Source organism: Lipotes vexillifer, unplaced genomic scaffold (genome assembly GCF_000442215.2).
Source record: "Lipotes vexillifer unplaced genomic scaffold, Lipotes_vexillifer_v1.1 scaffold865, whole genome shotgun sequence".
Taxonomy (NCBI): Eukaryota; Metazoa; Chordata; class Mammalia; order Artiodactyla; family Lipotidae; genus Lipotes; species Lipotes vexillifer.
In genome coordinates, this window is record NW_006795130.1 from 701,611 (window position 1) to 718,999 (window position 17,389).

Sequence of the window (17,389 nt, forward strand, 5' to 3'; positions counted from 1 at the left end):
TTCCCTCTTAATCACTTCCAATACATGTGCAGAGTGCTCAAAGTCAATCAGTGAGGACAAACGAGACCTCAAGGATTTCTGGGCTAGTGTTTTCAACACACTAGCTACGATCCCACAGGAAGTGACCGTAGCGCCACAGAGCTCCAGAGCAGTGAGGGACCTCCAATGGGGTCATCAAGTCCATTCTCCAGCCTCAGGCTTCACAGAAGGATCCCAGCTCCTCCCAAGCCCATGCCTTTAATAATCTCCTTGTGTCTGAATCCAGGACCCCAAGCCAAATCTCCCCTGCCTCATCAACGCTATCATTAAGAGGACGCCACGTTCAATCCCATGGCCTCGAAGCAGACTCAGCTGGCGAAGCAAAGGTCAGTAAACAGCATTCCCAGGAGCTACACTACGGAAGCACACACCAGTCCCAGATCACAATGTCAGAAAAATCGCCTTCCCTGCCAACAATATTTCCAAGAGCTATTGAGCCCTCACCTGTGGACAAGAGAAAATCACTCTCCCCCAGCTACCCTTTGGTCCCAAGAAAGAAGGGCCCCCTCTGAGGCACTAGAGGAATCTACCCCGCTGAGAAACAGTAAATGCCCAATGCTTTCCTGTTTCTCCTTTTCCAGCTACAGACCTGCAGAGGCCCCAGCTTGTAAATAAAACATCTTCCAGGAGGCCCGAAATCCTCCCCAGGAACATCACCATTGGGCTGTGTATGATGCTGCTTTATTGGTACAAGAGCCATCTGCCTAAAATAACCTTACCAATAAGGTCCCCTAGGCTGGGTCACAGGAAGGCCCAGTTTATACCCAGTTTCTACTTCTTGTTTGGCCAACAGTATATCCATGGATGAAATCCTGGTGCGAGATCCCTCCTGCATTCTGAACACAGAGGAGGACTTCCTCCAGGGTCAAAGAGTACCCAACATGTGAGGCATAAATCCTTGCAAGGAACAAACAGTAGAGGGCTTACCTTGGGCTTCACCACCTTCATGAATGCCCCTCTGACCAAAGCTTCCTCTCGTTCTTGTTTGGTTACTTTACGAGCATCCAGAAACTTCAAATTGGGCAGCTTGTGCAGAACAAAGCATCTGGAAGAGAACAGTCAGAGGTAACTCAGGAAGACTGGGGTGACAGCCTCAAGCTTTCATGAAATTTGTCTGATGAGCAGGAAACCACGCCATTAGGTCTTCAGAAGTTTAGACCTTGGTTCCTGCCTCTCCTCTCTTCTTTCACAAAGAATGAATAACCACTCTTTGGGGAAATCCAAATGGTTCTATTTTACACAGATACACAACTAAACTTTCAAAATATACACCAATGGTTGCTCTTGACTCAAAGGTAGATACACACACACACACACACACACACACACACACACACACACACACCTGGATTAGCCAGTAAGATCCTATCAACGTGCTTACCTTCTACCATTCTGAAAAATGGACCCAACATCTTTGCTACACAAGAAGTTCTCAGTGAAAATAACCTACAACCTGATCATACCATTAATGTCACTGCCATTCCTATGGGTCATCTGGATCATTCTCATCTCTGAGATAACAGCAAGTCTTCATTTTGAAGCTGAGACAAGAAACTTTAAGTTGCCATCAAGATAATAATAATAACCTGGACAACTTTGGGATAGCAGTAAGAAACACATAGCTGAGAAACGCTCCCTTGAGGAATCAAACAGGGGTCTTGAGGACTTTTTTCTCATCATCACTGAGTTACTTCTACACTGGCACTATGAAGATTATCTCCATCAAGGAGAAACAAGGAGAGTTGGTTTCTAGGGGATATTAATAGCCCCCAAAATGCTATATGGTCTCCATCCCCCTGCAAAGAGTCTTTGGGATCCATTACGGCCTCCAAGGATAACCCAATGACTGACCTCTTGTGTGATGAACTATCAAGCAGGTGTATGGAGTTGACAAGAAGACTTGCCTGGCCAGGAGACAGGTACATAAACGTATAAATAGATATATAAAAGATATAGACACCTGCCTATATGTCTCCTTCCTCAATGGTAGTCACCAACCCAGATGCTCTCCCCCATACTCCATCAATCAAAGGAGCAATTGTTTAGACCCTGTCCTGCTTAGGAAGAAGAGTTGAGGACCCAACGTCAAGAGCAATAAATCATTTCCATGGGAATCTGACTTTTTCTCCTTGTACCCAGCCTCCTCCGTACCCACTCATCTTCCAAATCCCAACCCGCAGGAAGTTTTCTCCTGCACCCGCAGCCCGCATTGCTTTCTCCCTTCTCAACACTCCCAGGAGGCATTTTCAGCACCCTGCAATTTAACATTTTATTGTTTTTTTGCGGTACGCGGGCCTCTCACTGTTGTGGCCTCTCCCGTTGCGGAGCACAGGCTCCGGACGCGCAGGCTCAGCGGCCATGGCTCACGGGCCCAGCCGCTCCACGGCATGTGGGATATTCCCGGACCGGGGCACGAACCCGTGTCCCCTGCATCGGCAGGCGGACTCTCAACCACTGTGCCACCAGGGAAGCCCCCATTTTATTGTTTTTTAATTGCTTGGCTGGTGTTCAGTTAATGTCCTCACCTAAACTATGAGCTTTCTGAAGGCAGGGACCAGGTTTTTTTTTTTCCCTCACCCTCACACCATTTAGGAAAGTAGCATTAGAACGGACTCCATAAAATACCAGTTCATTTCAGTTGCACAAATATTTCTTAAGCACCTACTACGTGCCAGACCCTAGGTATACAGAGGTGATTAAAACATGGTTCCCGCTCTTAAAAGGGGGTCTTAGTGTAATGAGGAAGAAAGACTCACCCAAAGAAATTAGAAATCAGCATAGGTAAGTGCCAAGTTTGAGGTTATACACAAAGTAGCTCTGGGAGCACAAAGAAAGAGGAACAGGAAATCTCAAGAAGGCTTCAAAGATCCAAAGCCCTGAAGCAGCCCAAGCCCTGAGCTTTTTCTCAGTGCACATGTTACTCGGGGTGTGTAGCAGGCCTCCCTCCTCAGCAAAGCCTTGGGTTCCCAAGGCCAGCTTCCCCATTCATCAGGTGGTCTCACATCACCCCACGGCCTCGCATATGCTTGTCCAGGTAAAAGATTTAGCTGATCACTCGGGTGCCAGAGACAACAGCCTTAGAGGCCTCTGATCACAGCCTTCATATTACTCTTTTTTAAAGTCAAAATACTCTAAATTCTCTTGCGTATCCTCTTCCTCCCCTGAAACTTCCACACCAACATCTGAGGTCCTGGAAATTTGACGATCTACTTCCTGCTTCCTCCCTGGCCTCAAACTACGCACTACCTTCTTTCCTGCTTCTCCCTGAGCATTTCCCTCTCCAAATGCCGCCTAAGTTTACCCTAAATTGGAAAAGTTCTACAAAGGCCCAAATGACCTTTCTATCCTCCAGGAGAACTCCCACTGGCCTCAGTCAGTGTCAGAAAAAACTTCCATCTTCTGCTCGTAGCAGCAAAGTCTTGATGACAACAGATTCTTTCAAATAAAGACACGTACAGATGGAAACAATATGTCAGGAGTGACGCTCAAAGGAGTAAAGACACCCACTAAGTGTAGGGTGGGAAAAGATGAATATTCAGGGGAAGCAAACATCAGTATTAGAAAATCAGCCAATGTTTAATGATGGAATGAAAGATGTCTCCACAGGGCTGGCAGGAACCACGGTGACAACAGACAGCACGTTGTCATTTTGCCCCACTTTGGATCACAGCCCTGAAATCAAAGGAGAGAGAGAGAAGTGCTGGCTTTTAAGCTAGTTAAAAATTTTAGATGACAAAGAGCTGCTGCTTTCAGAGCACTCTTCTTTTAGAACCAAAGAAACACACATGGAATAGGCTGCCAGTCACCCCTGAAACTAGAGGTGACTTGACTCCCAACCTGTTGGCCAGCCTGGGGTTTCCAGGTGGTCGATGCTTAAAGATGTTTGAGAGGCACTAGGAAGGCTTGTCCCAGATAGTTCAGTCGGAAACTCAGCTCAGGGCCCAAAGTTCGTCTCTTAAGAGATGGCTTCTTTCATTTACTTACACATTCACTCACCCAACAAATAATTATTAAGAAGCTACCACCTGCCAGGAACTGCACTAGGTACTGAGAATAAGGTGATGCACAAAACAGACAAGGTCTCTACTCTCAACGAGCTTATATTCTAGCACAGTTGTTCTCAAACTTGAGAGGGCATCAGCATCCCCCAGATGCCTTGTTGAAACACACATCGCAGGGCCCCACCCCTAGAGTTTCTGATTCACTACATCTGGAATGTAGTCTCAAATTCACATCCTAGTAAGTTCCCAGGTGAGGCTGATGCTACTAGGCCTGCTGCGAACCACTGTCCAAGTGAAAATAACAGCACGAGGAACAACAGTTTTGGAATTATGAGGTTGGTAGGGCCACCAAGAGTCTCCTTCTCAGTTCTGCTAATGGTCTGTCCTGCTCCAATGTCTGTGGTACCCAGCGCCCAGACAGCAGTCACATCTACCAAACCTTCCTGTCCCGGGGTGGTGTGGAATTGGCTCCAAACATTACTGCCAAGAGATAAGTCCAGTGGGCTTTCTGTCTGCCTGTCCCATTCTGGTCTTGGGAGATCTATTTCCCTTTGTTCTAGGTCATGTCAGGGTGTCAAAAGCTGCAGCTTCAATCCTGAGTATAATACAAGTTTGCCATAAAAATACAAGAGAGGATTCCCGAAGCCACAGAATGAAGGCTTTTACAATATCAATTCAACCCTTGTAAATTTAATCCAGGGTTATTTGTTGCACCAAAATCTCTTTACTGTGATGTATTACTTAGTTACTGGGGTTATCACAGCCATATCCTAAAGTTGCACAGTACATAAAACATTTCAGTTAACAATGCGGGAAGGTTAACTCCCCCAGATAACCTGCAATCACCAGGGCTAGTCCAGATGACATGCCTCTGTCAGCTTCCACGAGCTATTGATGGTTCAATCAGTTTGTTTTGAAGGTAAAGTACAACAAAAGGGCAGTAAACTTATTCAGACTGTCAACAGGGGCTATCGGGAATGGGGCTTGCAGGTAAGTAATTCTGGGTGTTTTAAAGCTATTAGCAAACAGCAATGGTTGAAGGAAGAGACAGCTACTAAGAACACAGAAGGCAGCCATCATAAACCACTTTATGGCAGAAACCCCCGTCTATAAATCCTGCAGCACCCGGAGACAGCTTCAGATTTATAAAACTGCTTGTTAAGCCAGGGCACTGCTTAATGAAAGGAGATCCGTCTAAGTTCTAAGGCTCAGGTCCCCTGCTCCAGAGGGCAATGCCAACTTTCCTGACCTTCCCAAGGTGGCTGGGAGAAAGCCGCAGGGCTGGGAGGGGGAGGGAGTGAAATCAGGGGCCCTCCTGGCTGGGATACGGAAGGTGAGGTCATCAAGAGGAGACCAGGGACCCTGGGAAGGTGTTCAAAGACCCATCTGTCTCTGTCTGCAAACAGATTCTCCAGAAGTGAGAGCCCCACCCAGAGCTTTGCGGGTTCTCTCTCTTTTCATAGAGGATCCTCCACTTCCTGAAAGAACTTCTCTTAGGAAGTAACCGGTTACCTACAACTGGTAGGGGGGACAAAAGGAACAGCAGAAAGGCTTTTTTGTTTGTTTATTTATTTGCTCCCAAATCAATTTTCTCTACCGAAATCCCAAACCTCTGGCATTTTTCATCTAGACTTCAAAGGGAAGGGAGGATGCTCTTGTCTTCTGCCCACATCTGCTTCCCCAGGGAATCTGGCTGTTCCCCAGGCCCTCTGCACAACCACAGGAACACCAAGACAGATCTCCGATGTCTGCTCCTGAGGCTGGCTGCCATGTTTCATCCTCTGAGGAGACTCTACTCAAGAAACAGCAAATTTCCAGATCCTGAGGGAACCGGATGTGGCGTCACTGGGATTCCCCCCACTCCCTTCCTTTTACAACACTCAATCCTTCTTCCTATTTCTTCTTGCTGCCTTCCTGCTCCCGTGCATGGGAAGGGGGGAGACCTGGTGACTGGTGCCCCACCCGGGGACCCCGAGGGCAGCAAGGGGTGATCCATGAACTGCTCTCAAACTTTCACAAAGCTTAACAGAAAAGCGTGGACACTCCAACAGAACATCAAGCTTCTTTGCTCTTGACTGGATGACATCAACCCAGTTTGGTTAACACTGCTTACCTCATGCTGATCAAAAGCACTGACCAACAGCTAGACGTCTCTGATGAATTTTGAAAAGTTAGCAGCGGCTTAAATGCAGCTTATGGAAGAGACCAAAGCTTTCAAGTGTTGGGGGGCGGGGAGTGGACCAAACGACAAGAGGGAGGTCTTCCCAACAAAAAGCGTGGGGACTAACGGGGCAGAGGGAAGAGCCCAGGCTCTGGGCTTCGCTCGCTGTGTGATCTTGGCTCAGCCTCTGCCACCTTCCTGAGCCTCAATTTCTCCATCTGTGCCCTGAAGGGAAAGGGCTACATGCCGCCCCAGCCTCTTTTAAGCTTTAGCTGGCTTGAATTCCATGTGCCTCCAAGTTAATTTACAATAAATGCATCTATATCCTCCTTTCTTATTACTCCAATTTCCTTGTCTAACCACCCCCTCACATCTCCAGGTGAAGGAGAACCCTGAGGAAAAGTCAATAAAGACCACAGAGGGATGAACAAACACTGTGAGTGGAGAGATGACAATGCTGTCTAATGAGTTGAGGTGAGCTCACCTACAGCATTAATGAATGCCTGACGACCGGCCGAGGCCAGCTAACTTCCCTCACCGTTCACCGGCAGCACGTTTGAAGTCTCAGTGCAAACAATACACCCACAGGACAGACCAAGGCTCTCGACAGAGGGTCACCAGCAATTACGCTGTGGGCTTCTGTCACTTTGATCTCTGGGTCGTGACCTTTGCTTTCTTGTGATCTTCAAAGCCCAGATTGCAGATTAGCTGGAAAATGCTCACTGGGTTATGTAAGCCACAAGTTTTACAGCTCCTCTATGGCTGGGAAATGCCGGTAGCCCAAGACGGCCAGCAGACGATGGCAGGTCCCTCCCTCCTTCCCCTTGGCTGAGTGAGACAGACACTGGGCAGGCCCCAGGGCTGCTCCCTGGGAGGCGACAAAGAAGGGGTGTCACGTTTTAAATAATTTCAAGTTGTAAGGAATACAGAGGGGCCTACTGAGGAGGAGGGAGGAAGGAGAAGCCAACCAGAGATTGGAGTGGCAGGAGAGAGTGAAGGACTTAGTGACAGAAGGATTTAGTGGAGGAAGGGGCACTAAGAGACCATGAGACCAACTCCCTTATTTGATGCCTGAGGTATAGCACTTGTGAACCATTGACTTCCACTCTACTGTCTTTCCTGCAGTAAGAGGAAAGAAAAGAATAACAAAGGAAGACAAGAAATAGACTGTCCTGGGCATCCAAGTTCCCCATACTTGATTTATTGTCTGGCCAGTATTCAAGTCCACCGGAGGCCCCAAGGGGAACCTTAGTACAGTGGTGGCCCCCTGGCTCATCTCGGCTTCCCCATCCTTTCCTGCCCCAGTCCTGAAGGCTGCTGGATCTTCAGGTCCAGCACCACCATTCAGCATGCACCTCCATTCGACATTCATTCCAAAATAGCAGCCCACTGTGTATACATGGCAAAGCAAGGGCACGTTTCAGCGCCTGTAATAACACGGTGAGCTATAACAGCTCACCATGTTAACAGCTATGAGCTGTGATGAACGGCACAGAGAAACCCCAGGCCTGGTTTAGTTCCTGCCCCAGCAGGACCAGGGCACTGCTCAACAACTTGGGAGCATGTTCATGCTCACTCACGGATTTAAGGGGCCCATTTTACTGTTGGGACATGTGCCAAGAAAATCCAACTGGGTGCACAGGGGTAAGTGAGGAAGGAAAAGGGGTGATGTGTGGGGGAGGGGAGGGAAGCATCAGTAGAAACTGAAGCAACTGTGGGTCCATTTCCAAGAGCTCCATAAATCTGGTCACTTCCCATTTCTGGTCCAGTGGTTGTCCACCATGTAACCTGAAACTGGACTGACCTTTCTGAAATCAACGTATCTCACAGAAATGAAACAAGAGACGTACTTGTTTTGATGTATGGCTGGGTGACATATTATAAATATTACATCACATAACCACAGAGGATGCCAATCAATGTGAAATTTTTTTAGACAGCACTAAATGAACCACGGGTTCTTGCCTCTGAATACACTCCTTTAAGGCTCCTACTACTGTTTCAATGATTAATAGAAGACATATTGTCAGAAAATGTACTTAAAAGTGAAAAACAGTAAACTGTAGAAATATCATTCATTTTTTAAGCAATTTTCGAGTGAAAACGTCCCATAAATTTACATAGAGGCCCTACTATTAGGCTCTGGGTAACAGCTAGACGGAAGGCTGACCTCACGCTTTGGGGATGAAGGGCCAGGAAAATATTTTACCAAAAGGAAACAAATGGTGGCTACACTGTTTTGTATAAACCCAAATGCCACAGGAACTCAGGATTCAGAAGTCTTACTGTGAAACTCTAAGATTTCTCAGGGGCAAATGAAGCACAGACTCCAGGATGAACAAAGCAGGGCTGCTGACAGACCACTGAACAGAACTCCCTCATCCACCCATTCATCTCACCCAAATGTAAGGGTGACAGTGCTTGTTAAAGCAGAAATAAAAAATAAGTAAAAGAAATAAAAAATCTAGAATTGCTAGAGAACAGGCCCGCCACTCCACTCAAGCATCAGAGGCCGTGCAGTTGATGTATAACTGGGTGGGCCCACATTGAATGTTCCCTCCACTGTTCTTAGTTCCTGTCTCTCTCAGAGGGTGAGCATTTTGCTGGTGTTGTGGGTGACTTATGGATTTTCTAAGGTAGTTCTGACCAGATGTGATTTCGGCTGTGTGTGGCCTCTAGAATCCAGCTCCTCATGGCAACCTTGACATATGTGCACTAACACACAGCCTCCCCAGCCCCAGCCCTCCACAGCTTCCAGGGGTTAACAGACCTGGAGTGGGGAAGGTGTGCTTGGAGGGTACCCAGGCCAGCCCAGGAGAACGATCACTGTTCTACAATCAAGCCCTACCTAAAGAATCATGACCCAATGACCAACACTTGGGTAGATTCTGCAGGATCGTTCCTTGCTTGTTAACTGCATTTGTTGACATCCAAGTGCATCTAATTCTAAATAGGCAGTGGGCAGCCAAGGTGCCCAAAGGGCCCTGCATTTCTCTTCAAGTACTCAGCTTCTCAGATGGAACAGTAATTTCAAGCCACCTCCTGTAAACAGTTACCAAGTCCCTATTACACAGCCAGCGCTACTTTCAGTATTGATGAGGCTTCAAAGGGCAAGAAGACGCAGTCCTGACTTTCTGGAAGCCATTCTCTGGATGTCGACATACATGAAGTAGTCAGAGAAATATACATGATGGAATATATAAAATGGTATGAGATGGTCAAGGGGGAACTGCAACTGCTTGGGAGGACAGTATCTCAGAACACCACAGCTGACAGGGACTTTAAGTATCCCTTAGTCCAGTAGTTCTTGACTGAGCATCAAAGTCACCTATTGACTATTTTGTTGCATTCGGCACTAAATGAATCAAAACGCCTTGGATGATTCACAAGTATAGCCTTGGTTAAGGGTCACTGATCTAAACTGTCCTCCCCATTTTAAAGGTCCCACTGGCAAAGCTGGACTCCACATCAGATCTTTTGATCTGACAGCTTACACCATGGATCTAAGTATTTTTTCCAATGCGACTAGTTACAATAACAACAAAAATAGTATTAGCTTTTCTTTTTCCTTTACAACCTTCTCTTTGAGACTGAACAGAGTAAGGTGGAGTGGGAGACTTTCCTCACTCTGAAAAAAAAAAATGCACCTACAGTTCATTTCACATATAACTCCATGAATAAGTGAATGAAAGAATGAATGTGTGTGAATATGTGTATATACACATATACACACATGCATGTATATGTACATATATAAAATGTATTGGGCGATTTTAAAGCATTAAAACCAGAAATCTAAAGAAAAAAGTCAAAAAACAAATGAGAATTTCCCAAACAATTCTTGGTTTACTAAAAATGTTAACTGAGAGAACTTTCTTGTACCTCCTGACCCTTCCAAGATATATCTTATAATAAGTTGCTGCCAGAAGATAAAACGTTTTAAATGACCCCTTCGTAGCTGAAATCAAGCTGTTAAATTACTCAAAGTTGATAAGAGTAACGTTAAAGAAGAAAAGTAAGTTCTAAGTGATTAACTTAACAGGTTGATTTAGAAATTTTAACTATTCACTCGCTGGATATTAACCATATTTCTCCTAATAGAAATCATATTCAAATTGACAGTATCACATCCCAAATAAAAATCTTCATGAGGAAAAAAGATTTAGGGCATTTCTTTTGAAGTAGGGATAGAGCTTTATTCTAAGATGGCTTAAAAATAGTCTAAGATCCCTACAAAATTCTTCGCCGTAGAGAAGTACAGCTGAATTTCTGCTGTACTCTTGCTAACATGTATATGTAAATGTATGTTTTTTTTAACACACAGTGTTCAATAACCTTCACTAGTTCTTACAGCTTTGCCTTTATATAAAATGTATGCCCTCAACTACATTCCTTCGTGGGTCACCACAGATTTAAAAATCTGAACCCCAAGAGAACCAGTTCCTCTCCAACCATTATCCTTTCTCCCCAATCCTCCCAAACTTATTTTCCAGTAGTCCTACATGCCTTACATTTCCTTCCTTCCTTCTTCCCTCCCTCCCTCCCTCCCTCCCACATTGATTCAGGTGGGGTGTTAATGAGAGCTCACATCATAATGGAGAGAAAAGCTACACTACACATATGAAAAGATCGAGCATACAGAATTCCAAGTGTAGAGGAAAAATGAGTCTAGTAAAATGGGTTAGATCAAAAAGACTCCCTAAAGAGAAGTGAGTTTGGATCAGGTATTTCAAAGCAGATGGTTCAGAAGTTGAGAGAAGGAAAAAAAAAAGCATTTCTACCTGGAGCCCATCAAATCCCATTGTTGGTGGACACGGAGGCATAGCTTTATGAAACAAAGCCATATGCCTCATGGGATTTCCTCTTGGGATTGTATATAAGCTCCCTAAACCTTTGTGGGAAGTACCCTCTCTCTAAATAGTGACTCAGAAGCAGACAGGAACGTCTTAGGGCAAGGAGCAGGGGCCAGCAAAAAATAGCCCATGGGTCTAACCTGGCCTGCTGCCTGTTTTTGTAAATAAAGTTTTATTGGAACATGGCACTGCCCATTCATTTACCAACTGTTCATTGCTACTTACGCACTATAATGGAAGAGTTGAATAGCTGTGACAGAGAACATATGACCTTCAAAGCATAAAATATTTAATATCCAGCCCTTTACAAAAAAGTCTGTCAATGCCTGTCCTATACCACTCAACATCTTTTCATGTTTCTTGACTCTTGTTTACCCTCAATGAAGGGAGACCCTGGCTATAGGGTACCCAAGGGGGAAAGTTTAATACAGCATGAAGGGGCCACTGATACTTACATCTACTACGCACCCCAGAATATAATATTATCTCCCCAAAGATGTCATTTTTCCCTTCTCACACGATGCTCAAACCCCTAGATACTCACCTGTATCTCTTGTAGTCTTCCTCATCCTTTTCCAGGCTGACTAGCTCGTTGGGACATGCCACATTTCCCAGCAGGCTGAGGTACTCCAGAGCTGGTGTCACTTCTGCCAGGTGATCAAGCAGGCACTCCAAGTCAGTGATGTGACAAAGGTTAAGGATCTTGGTCCAGAAAGACAAAAGGCTTAGCAAGGAGCACAGACCATACCTGACAGGCACAGCCTAGCAGCTGATTGAGTCCTGTCTGCTCCCAGAACAAGACATGGGTGAGGGTTGAAATCAACTTGCTGTGCGTGTCTGGCATGGCTAGTTTTTCCCTCCTACTGTTTGGGACACAGCCCAGCTTGTCTCTGGGCAGGTGAGGTTAAGTCCAGATCACTTAAGAAAGAATGAATGAGCTTAACTGTTTCACTGTACTTTTCTTTCCTATATAGTTCTATTTTTGTTTTAAATGATGAAGGGTAGATTCCACGTAGTAAAATATTTTACAATATGCAGCTCCATAAAACTTTATTTTTTCTAGTAATGAAAGCAAGAAATTACTTCCAAAGGCCTCATCAGAAATATATTCATTCTCCTTTAGGGAGAAATTCATCATTAAAACGTGGGAATGGCACGGACGCAAACAGGGATTAGCAGCATCTTTTACGACCTGACAGCCTCTTGTGGAGCTAGGCGTTGCTCAGTGGCCTCACTGGTGGCAATGAGACATTGGATTGGGTGGAAAGGAGAACAAAGCTAGGGGGAGAAGACAAACAGGACAGTTTTAGTGAAGGCAGGGAGGTCGGAAAGCATTTCCTGAGAATCTGTTGTCAAATCAATATTCTGTGAAGGACAGAATGAAAAAGAAAAGGTGGGGCATAGTGGTGAGAGTATTCCATGATCCATGCCCTCAGTGGGACCCACTGTTCGGTCAAGATAAACACTGAGACCCCAGACCAAATAAGGCAAGAGTCATAGATTCAGGGAAGCACAGGCATTGGGAAGGACTAGTCCGCACATCAGCTCCCAAGCCACATACAGAGAGCTGAGCCCTAGGCAAGCTGATTCAGCAGGTTGTGAACAGAGGCATGACTACCAGGGGCCTATCAATGAGAAGAGGTAGCCAGTATCAGCAGAGAGAACGGGGTCCTTGCCAGTGAATGCATGCCAGCAGAGCATACAGGGGCTAAACACATGATGGTGGATGCAGCACACAAGAGTCAAAGACTCAGGATACCATTTCCAGGAGAAAATAAAGATGAAATAAAAGGGCTGCCCTTACTCTGTGACGATACTCTCTAACCGTGGGATGTCATCCCAATTTTCTCATACTTCAGCTTGTCAGCTGAACTCCAAATCCAACCAATGTCTGAATCCAGTCCCTCACATATTTGCCAAAGGGTCACCACAAGAAAGCTCATTCTACCTCTAAAAACCATAAGAAGAGAGTTTTTCTTTCCCCAGGGACTGAATCTTCCTCGAATTCCCACCCACTGTCCCCATTTCGCTACTTGGGAGTCACAAAGAATAAGTCATTCTTGTCTTCCACGTGATGGCCCTTCAGATGGTTGAAGCTCACATATCTTCCTTCAACCTTGTATTTTCCAAACTAAGTTCCTTCAAGCACTGTTCATACACAAGCTATGTCAACATCATATACAAGAAAAAGCACCAGACCCTGGGAGGGAGCAAGACCAAGACAGTGAAAAGGCAAAGCTCACAAGCCAAAGGGGAAAACTAGTTAAAGAGGGTCGAGCATCCTCATCCAGTGTGGGTTTCCACTTGCCAACATCCCGCCCCATTTCCTAAACAAAGACAGGACAATGGACAACAAAGCTATCAACCTTTCAAATCTACAACCAATGACATCTAGGAATGACCACAAAGGATCACCGGAATGAGGATGATGGGAAAAGGAGCACATGGAAAAGATGAGAAAGGAGGTCCCACCAAGGAGGTAAGGTTGAAATACAGCAGGTTTAAGTGGCCAGGAGTCAAAACATTAATGTATGTCATCACACTTACTACTTCTTAAAGTTCAGTCACCACACTCTTTAAGAAAATCATTTAAATAAAACCAATTAAAATGACAGTGAACAATTTCAGGGAAAACTTGCCTTTTCCAGCAGGTTCTATCTTTGGATCCTTCACAGTCATTACCAATACATTAAAAAAAGAAAAAAAAAAAAAGGAATCTTGCCAGTACTCTACAAGTGCTGCCCTTTGACCCAAGCAGAGGCACCTCAGGGGCCCCCGTGCTTTGGAGTGTCTTCCTCAAAAATTTTTCAGTCGTAGTTCAGTACCAGGACTGCCTAGGGGCCAACAGCATCATTCAGGTAGGATACCCCATGCCTTCACTTGGACCTGCATGGGCCTCAGCCCCAGTCCTGGTTTCTCCCCTTCAAGGTTCTCTCCAATCCTCTGCCCCACACAGGGGACCCACTGGATGCTCCAAGGAGCACTAGGTCTCATGCCCATCAGGTCGTCCAGAAGCCTCAAGCCAGGTGCTAGTTCTAGGGGGGCAGCCAGACAGCTGATCACTCTTGCTTGCTGGCGCAGTATTTCTTTTGTGAGACTGCAAGAGAGTAGGCTGCCAAAATGGCGCTGATGTGTTGACGTGAGGTGATTAGAAGCATTTATGTGGACAATGGCCCTAGAGAACCCAGGGGAAGCCCTTTCTGCTATGGACGGCAAAGTCCAGGCCAAACCTATTTCCCTCTTAGAGACAAATTCCTTAAAGCTTCACCTTTTCTTCATCTACTTCATGAAGGTGAGAACGTGAAGGAATGGAACTCAAAACTGGCAAGATCTTCAAGTTAGGGAAACACTGGGCAATGGAGTTGGCTTGAAGTCCCAGTCATGCCTCAACATTTGGTGACTAGTGATGGGAAGCCTTGCTTTCTACCATCCAGGGAAGTAGGCCCAGTCTAATGTGAGTAAATCTTCGTACGTAAACATGCCACAGAGCTGACAGAGCTTGTGCGTGAGGGCTGCACGCTTACATAGGCCCTTTCCAGGGTCCCGGGAAAGGCTCTGGTAATAGAGTCACACGGTCACACATTTTCATAAAACCTGCAAACGTAGGTTACTTGAACCGCAATCAGTTAAGAGCATTGTCTTTCTCTGGTAGGACTTCTTCTGTCACACTTCTGCTTGAGTAGGATGATGCTGGAGTAGCTGGAGTAGTAACTCTGGGGACCTAAGAGGCAATGGTGAAGGAGTGGCATTGAATTAAGATTCAGTGGGTCTGTTTCTGTGGTTTGTAGTCATTTCTGTGTCTGTTACAACAACAGCACCAGTAGGAATGGCTTGCAGTAATATTTCTACCACCTACCATGCTGACACACACATGTGGGGACCAACGCAAAAACGATGATAAAACAGTTAATGAACATCAATTCAGAGAATATGTAATATTAAGTTGCTGAGTATGTATACACACACGTACTCAAACACAACTAACTTGAAATGTCTAGAAATCTTTTAGCTCATAGACGAGAGAAATGTGTAAGAGTTTTCCCAAAATTTAGTAATTCTAAAACTTTTACCAATAATTCAGTGGTGAAGTTACCAATAATGATTGGTGAAACTGAAAGAAACATCCCTAAATATTAAAAATAAAAATCAATTTTCAATTAGATGGAATTATCTACTCTATAGAAAACACTACAAAATTTAATTACATAATGAACTTATAAGGGAATTTGCAGAAAGGAAATAGAAAAAAGTTCTTATACAGATACGTTTAGTATCAAGGAGATTGTTTTCTAAATATTTTAATGTGCAGTATCTGTCAACCTAAAAAATTTTTAATTTGCTTTGATGTATTTTTTATTCCAAATAAACATTCATCTTCATACCTAATTTTGCATTAGTAATTATAGTCTTTGCCTTTAAGAGGGCCTCCTCAAATTATGCAAGCTTCATACTCCACAAAATCTGGGTCCACCCCTTAACATGAGGCCATGGAGAGGCAGACTCATTCAAATGTCTTGATCATGGGAATTTCTTGGGCAAAGGGTCTGCAGGCTTCAAGAAGCTTCAGCCACCCTATGCCAATGAATCCAAGAAGGGCTGGATTCCTTGGAGCCTCAGAGCCTGCCTCCTTTAGGATATTATGTGAGGCAGAAGCGAGTCCTTCTTCCTAAGCCTCCCAACTACCCGCTGAATGATCATTTGGGCTGGGCCAGGTGGTCCCCCCAAATCCACACTGTGAGAAATCACTAGCACCTACTCCGCGGACGCTCTGGACCAGAACATCATCATTATGTTGATACCACCACTGGAGGATGACACGCGAGAAGTTTTAATTGGTTTCTTCGTCTCCTGGGTCAGTAAGGACAAGCACAGCCCTGTCTTGCATGATTGCGAGCTCAGAGACAGAACTTGTCACATTCCTTTCTGTCAAGTCGCAGAGAAAATTAACCAGAGGCAATCAGTGGAGGGAACTTGGTGTCCCTGGTTAACCAAGACTACCTCAGTGGAGCCACTTGTAGGGATTCTCCGAAGGGTGGTTTCATTTTTTCTCCTTTTTAAAATGTGAAGCTATCTGGCACAGTTTCAACTCTCTCCAGCTGCGTTCTCAGCACACACCTGGTTACCCTCATCAAGTCTTCTCCAGAGTACTTGCCGTTTAGATTTTTTTCAGCGTTGTCTACAGAAAGTTGCCACTTCAGAGCCCAGCTGTCATGGCAAGGCTTGCCAACGGAGATTTTCTGCAGAGGGCCCAAGATCAAAGCCACATCTTGCCTTGAAAGTTTGGAGCCCGAGGGAGGAGGGGAATCTCATGGTGTCACGTCCAGTTGCACAGGTCTGAAGCTGCTTCCCGGGTGAGAATGGGTGCGTACCTCTCTCTGTGCTCAGCTCCAGGTCAAAGGACAGCACCTGTGACCAACTGCGGGTATTTCAACCAGAGCTTATCCTGATAGAAGATTTTCAAATGCTAAACAGTCTACACGGCATAGTTGATTCACCCCCACACGTGTCAGAAATATTATTACATCCAGATAACAATCAAGAAAACTATGGTCAGGACTTCCCTGGTGGTGCAGTGGTTACGAATCCGCCTGCCAACGCAGGGGACACGGGTTCGAGCCCTGGTCCGGGAAGATCCCACATGCTGCAGAGCAACCAAGCCCATGCGCCACAACTACTGAGCCTGCGCTGTAGAGCCCAAGAGCCACAACTACTGAGCCCACGTGCCACAACTACCAAAGCCCGCATGCCTAGAGCCTATGCTCCGCCACAACAGAAGCCACTGCAGTGAGAAGCCTGCACACCGCAACGAAGAGTAGCCCCCGCTCACTGCAACTAGAGAAAGCCTGCGCACAGCAACAAAGACCCAACGCAGCCAAAAATTAATTAATTAATTTTTGAAAAAGATACTTCTAAAAACAAAAAAGAAAACTATGGTCAAAGGTCACACAGTCTCTAAATGGCCAAGTCTATATTCAAACCTAGGCCCTATGATACTTCTCATCATTTCCTAAGACAAAAAGGAGAATTTAAAACACTGAAAAATGAGGGGTCATATGCTTTTGCGGGCTATCATAAGGTTCTGTCATCCAGCTGTGCTCCATACCTCAGCTGCTTTCAATTTGGGCTTATTCATTTAAGGCATCGAGGCTTTGGCTAACAGTTAAGTGTTCAAAGAACTTGTAAAGTTTTGGGGTGTTTAAGTGATTTCATATATCTACATAAAATGCCATTACAATCTCTCAACAATGCTTCCAAATGTGTAATACCCAGTTTACAGGTACAGACCCTTACCCAAGACAACATGGTAAGTTGCTATGGGAACTCAAGTCTGGCCT

General features: G+C 45.3%; 1 protein-coding gene across 1 annotated transcript in view; it reads right to left on the minus strand.

Moving 5' to 3' along the window:
• Positions 1-17,389, minus strand: part of LRMDA (leucine rich melanocyte differentiation associated) — a 775,121-nt gene that overhangs the window by 504,152 nt on the left and 253,580 nt on the right. Inside the window, exons 3-4 of the mRNA XM_007467480.1 lie at positions 11,599-11,738; positions 967-1,084 (exon numbers count right to left, since the gene is read on the minus strand). Of these exons, the coding sequence (XP_007467542.1) occupies positions 967-1,084; positions 11,599-11,738 (258 nt within the window). The remainder of the gene's footprint in view (positions 1-966; positions 1,085-11,598; positions 11,739-17,389) is intronic.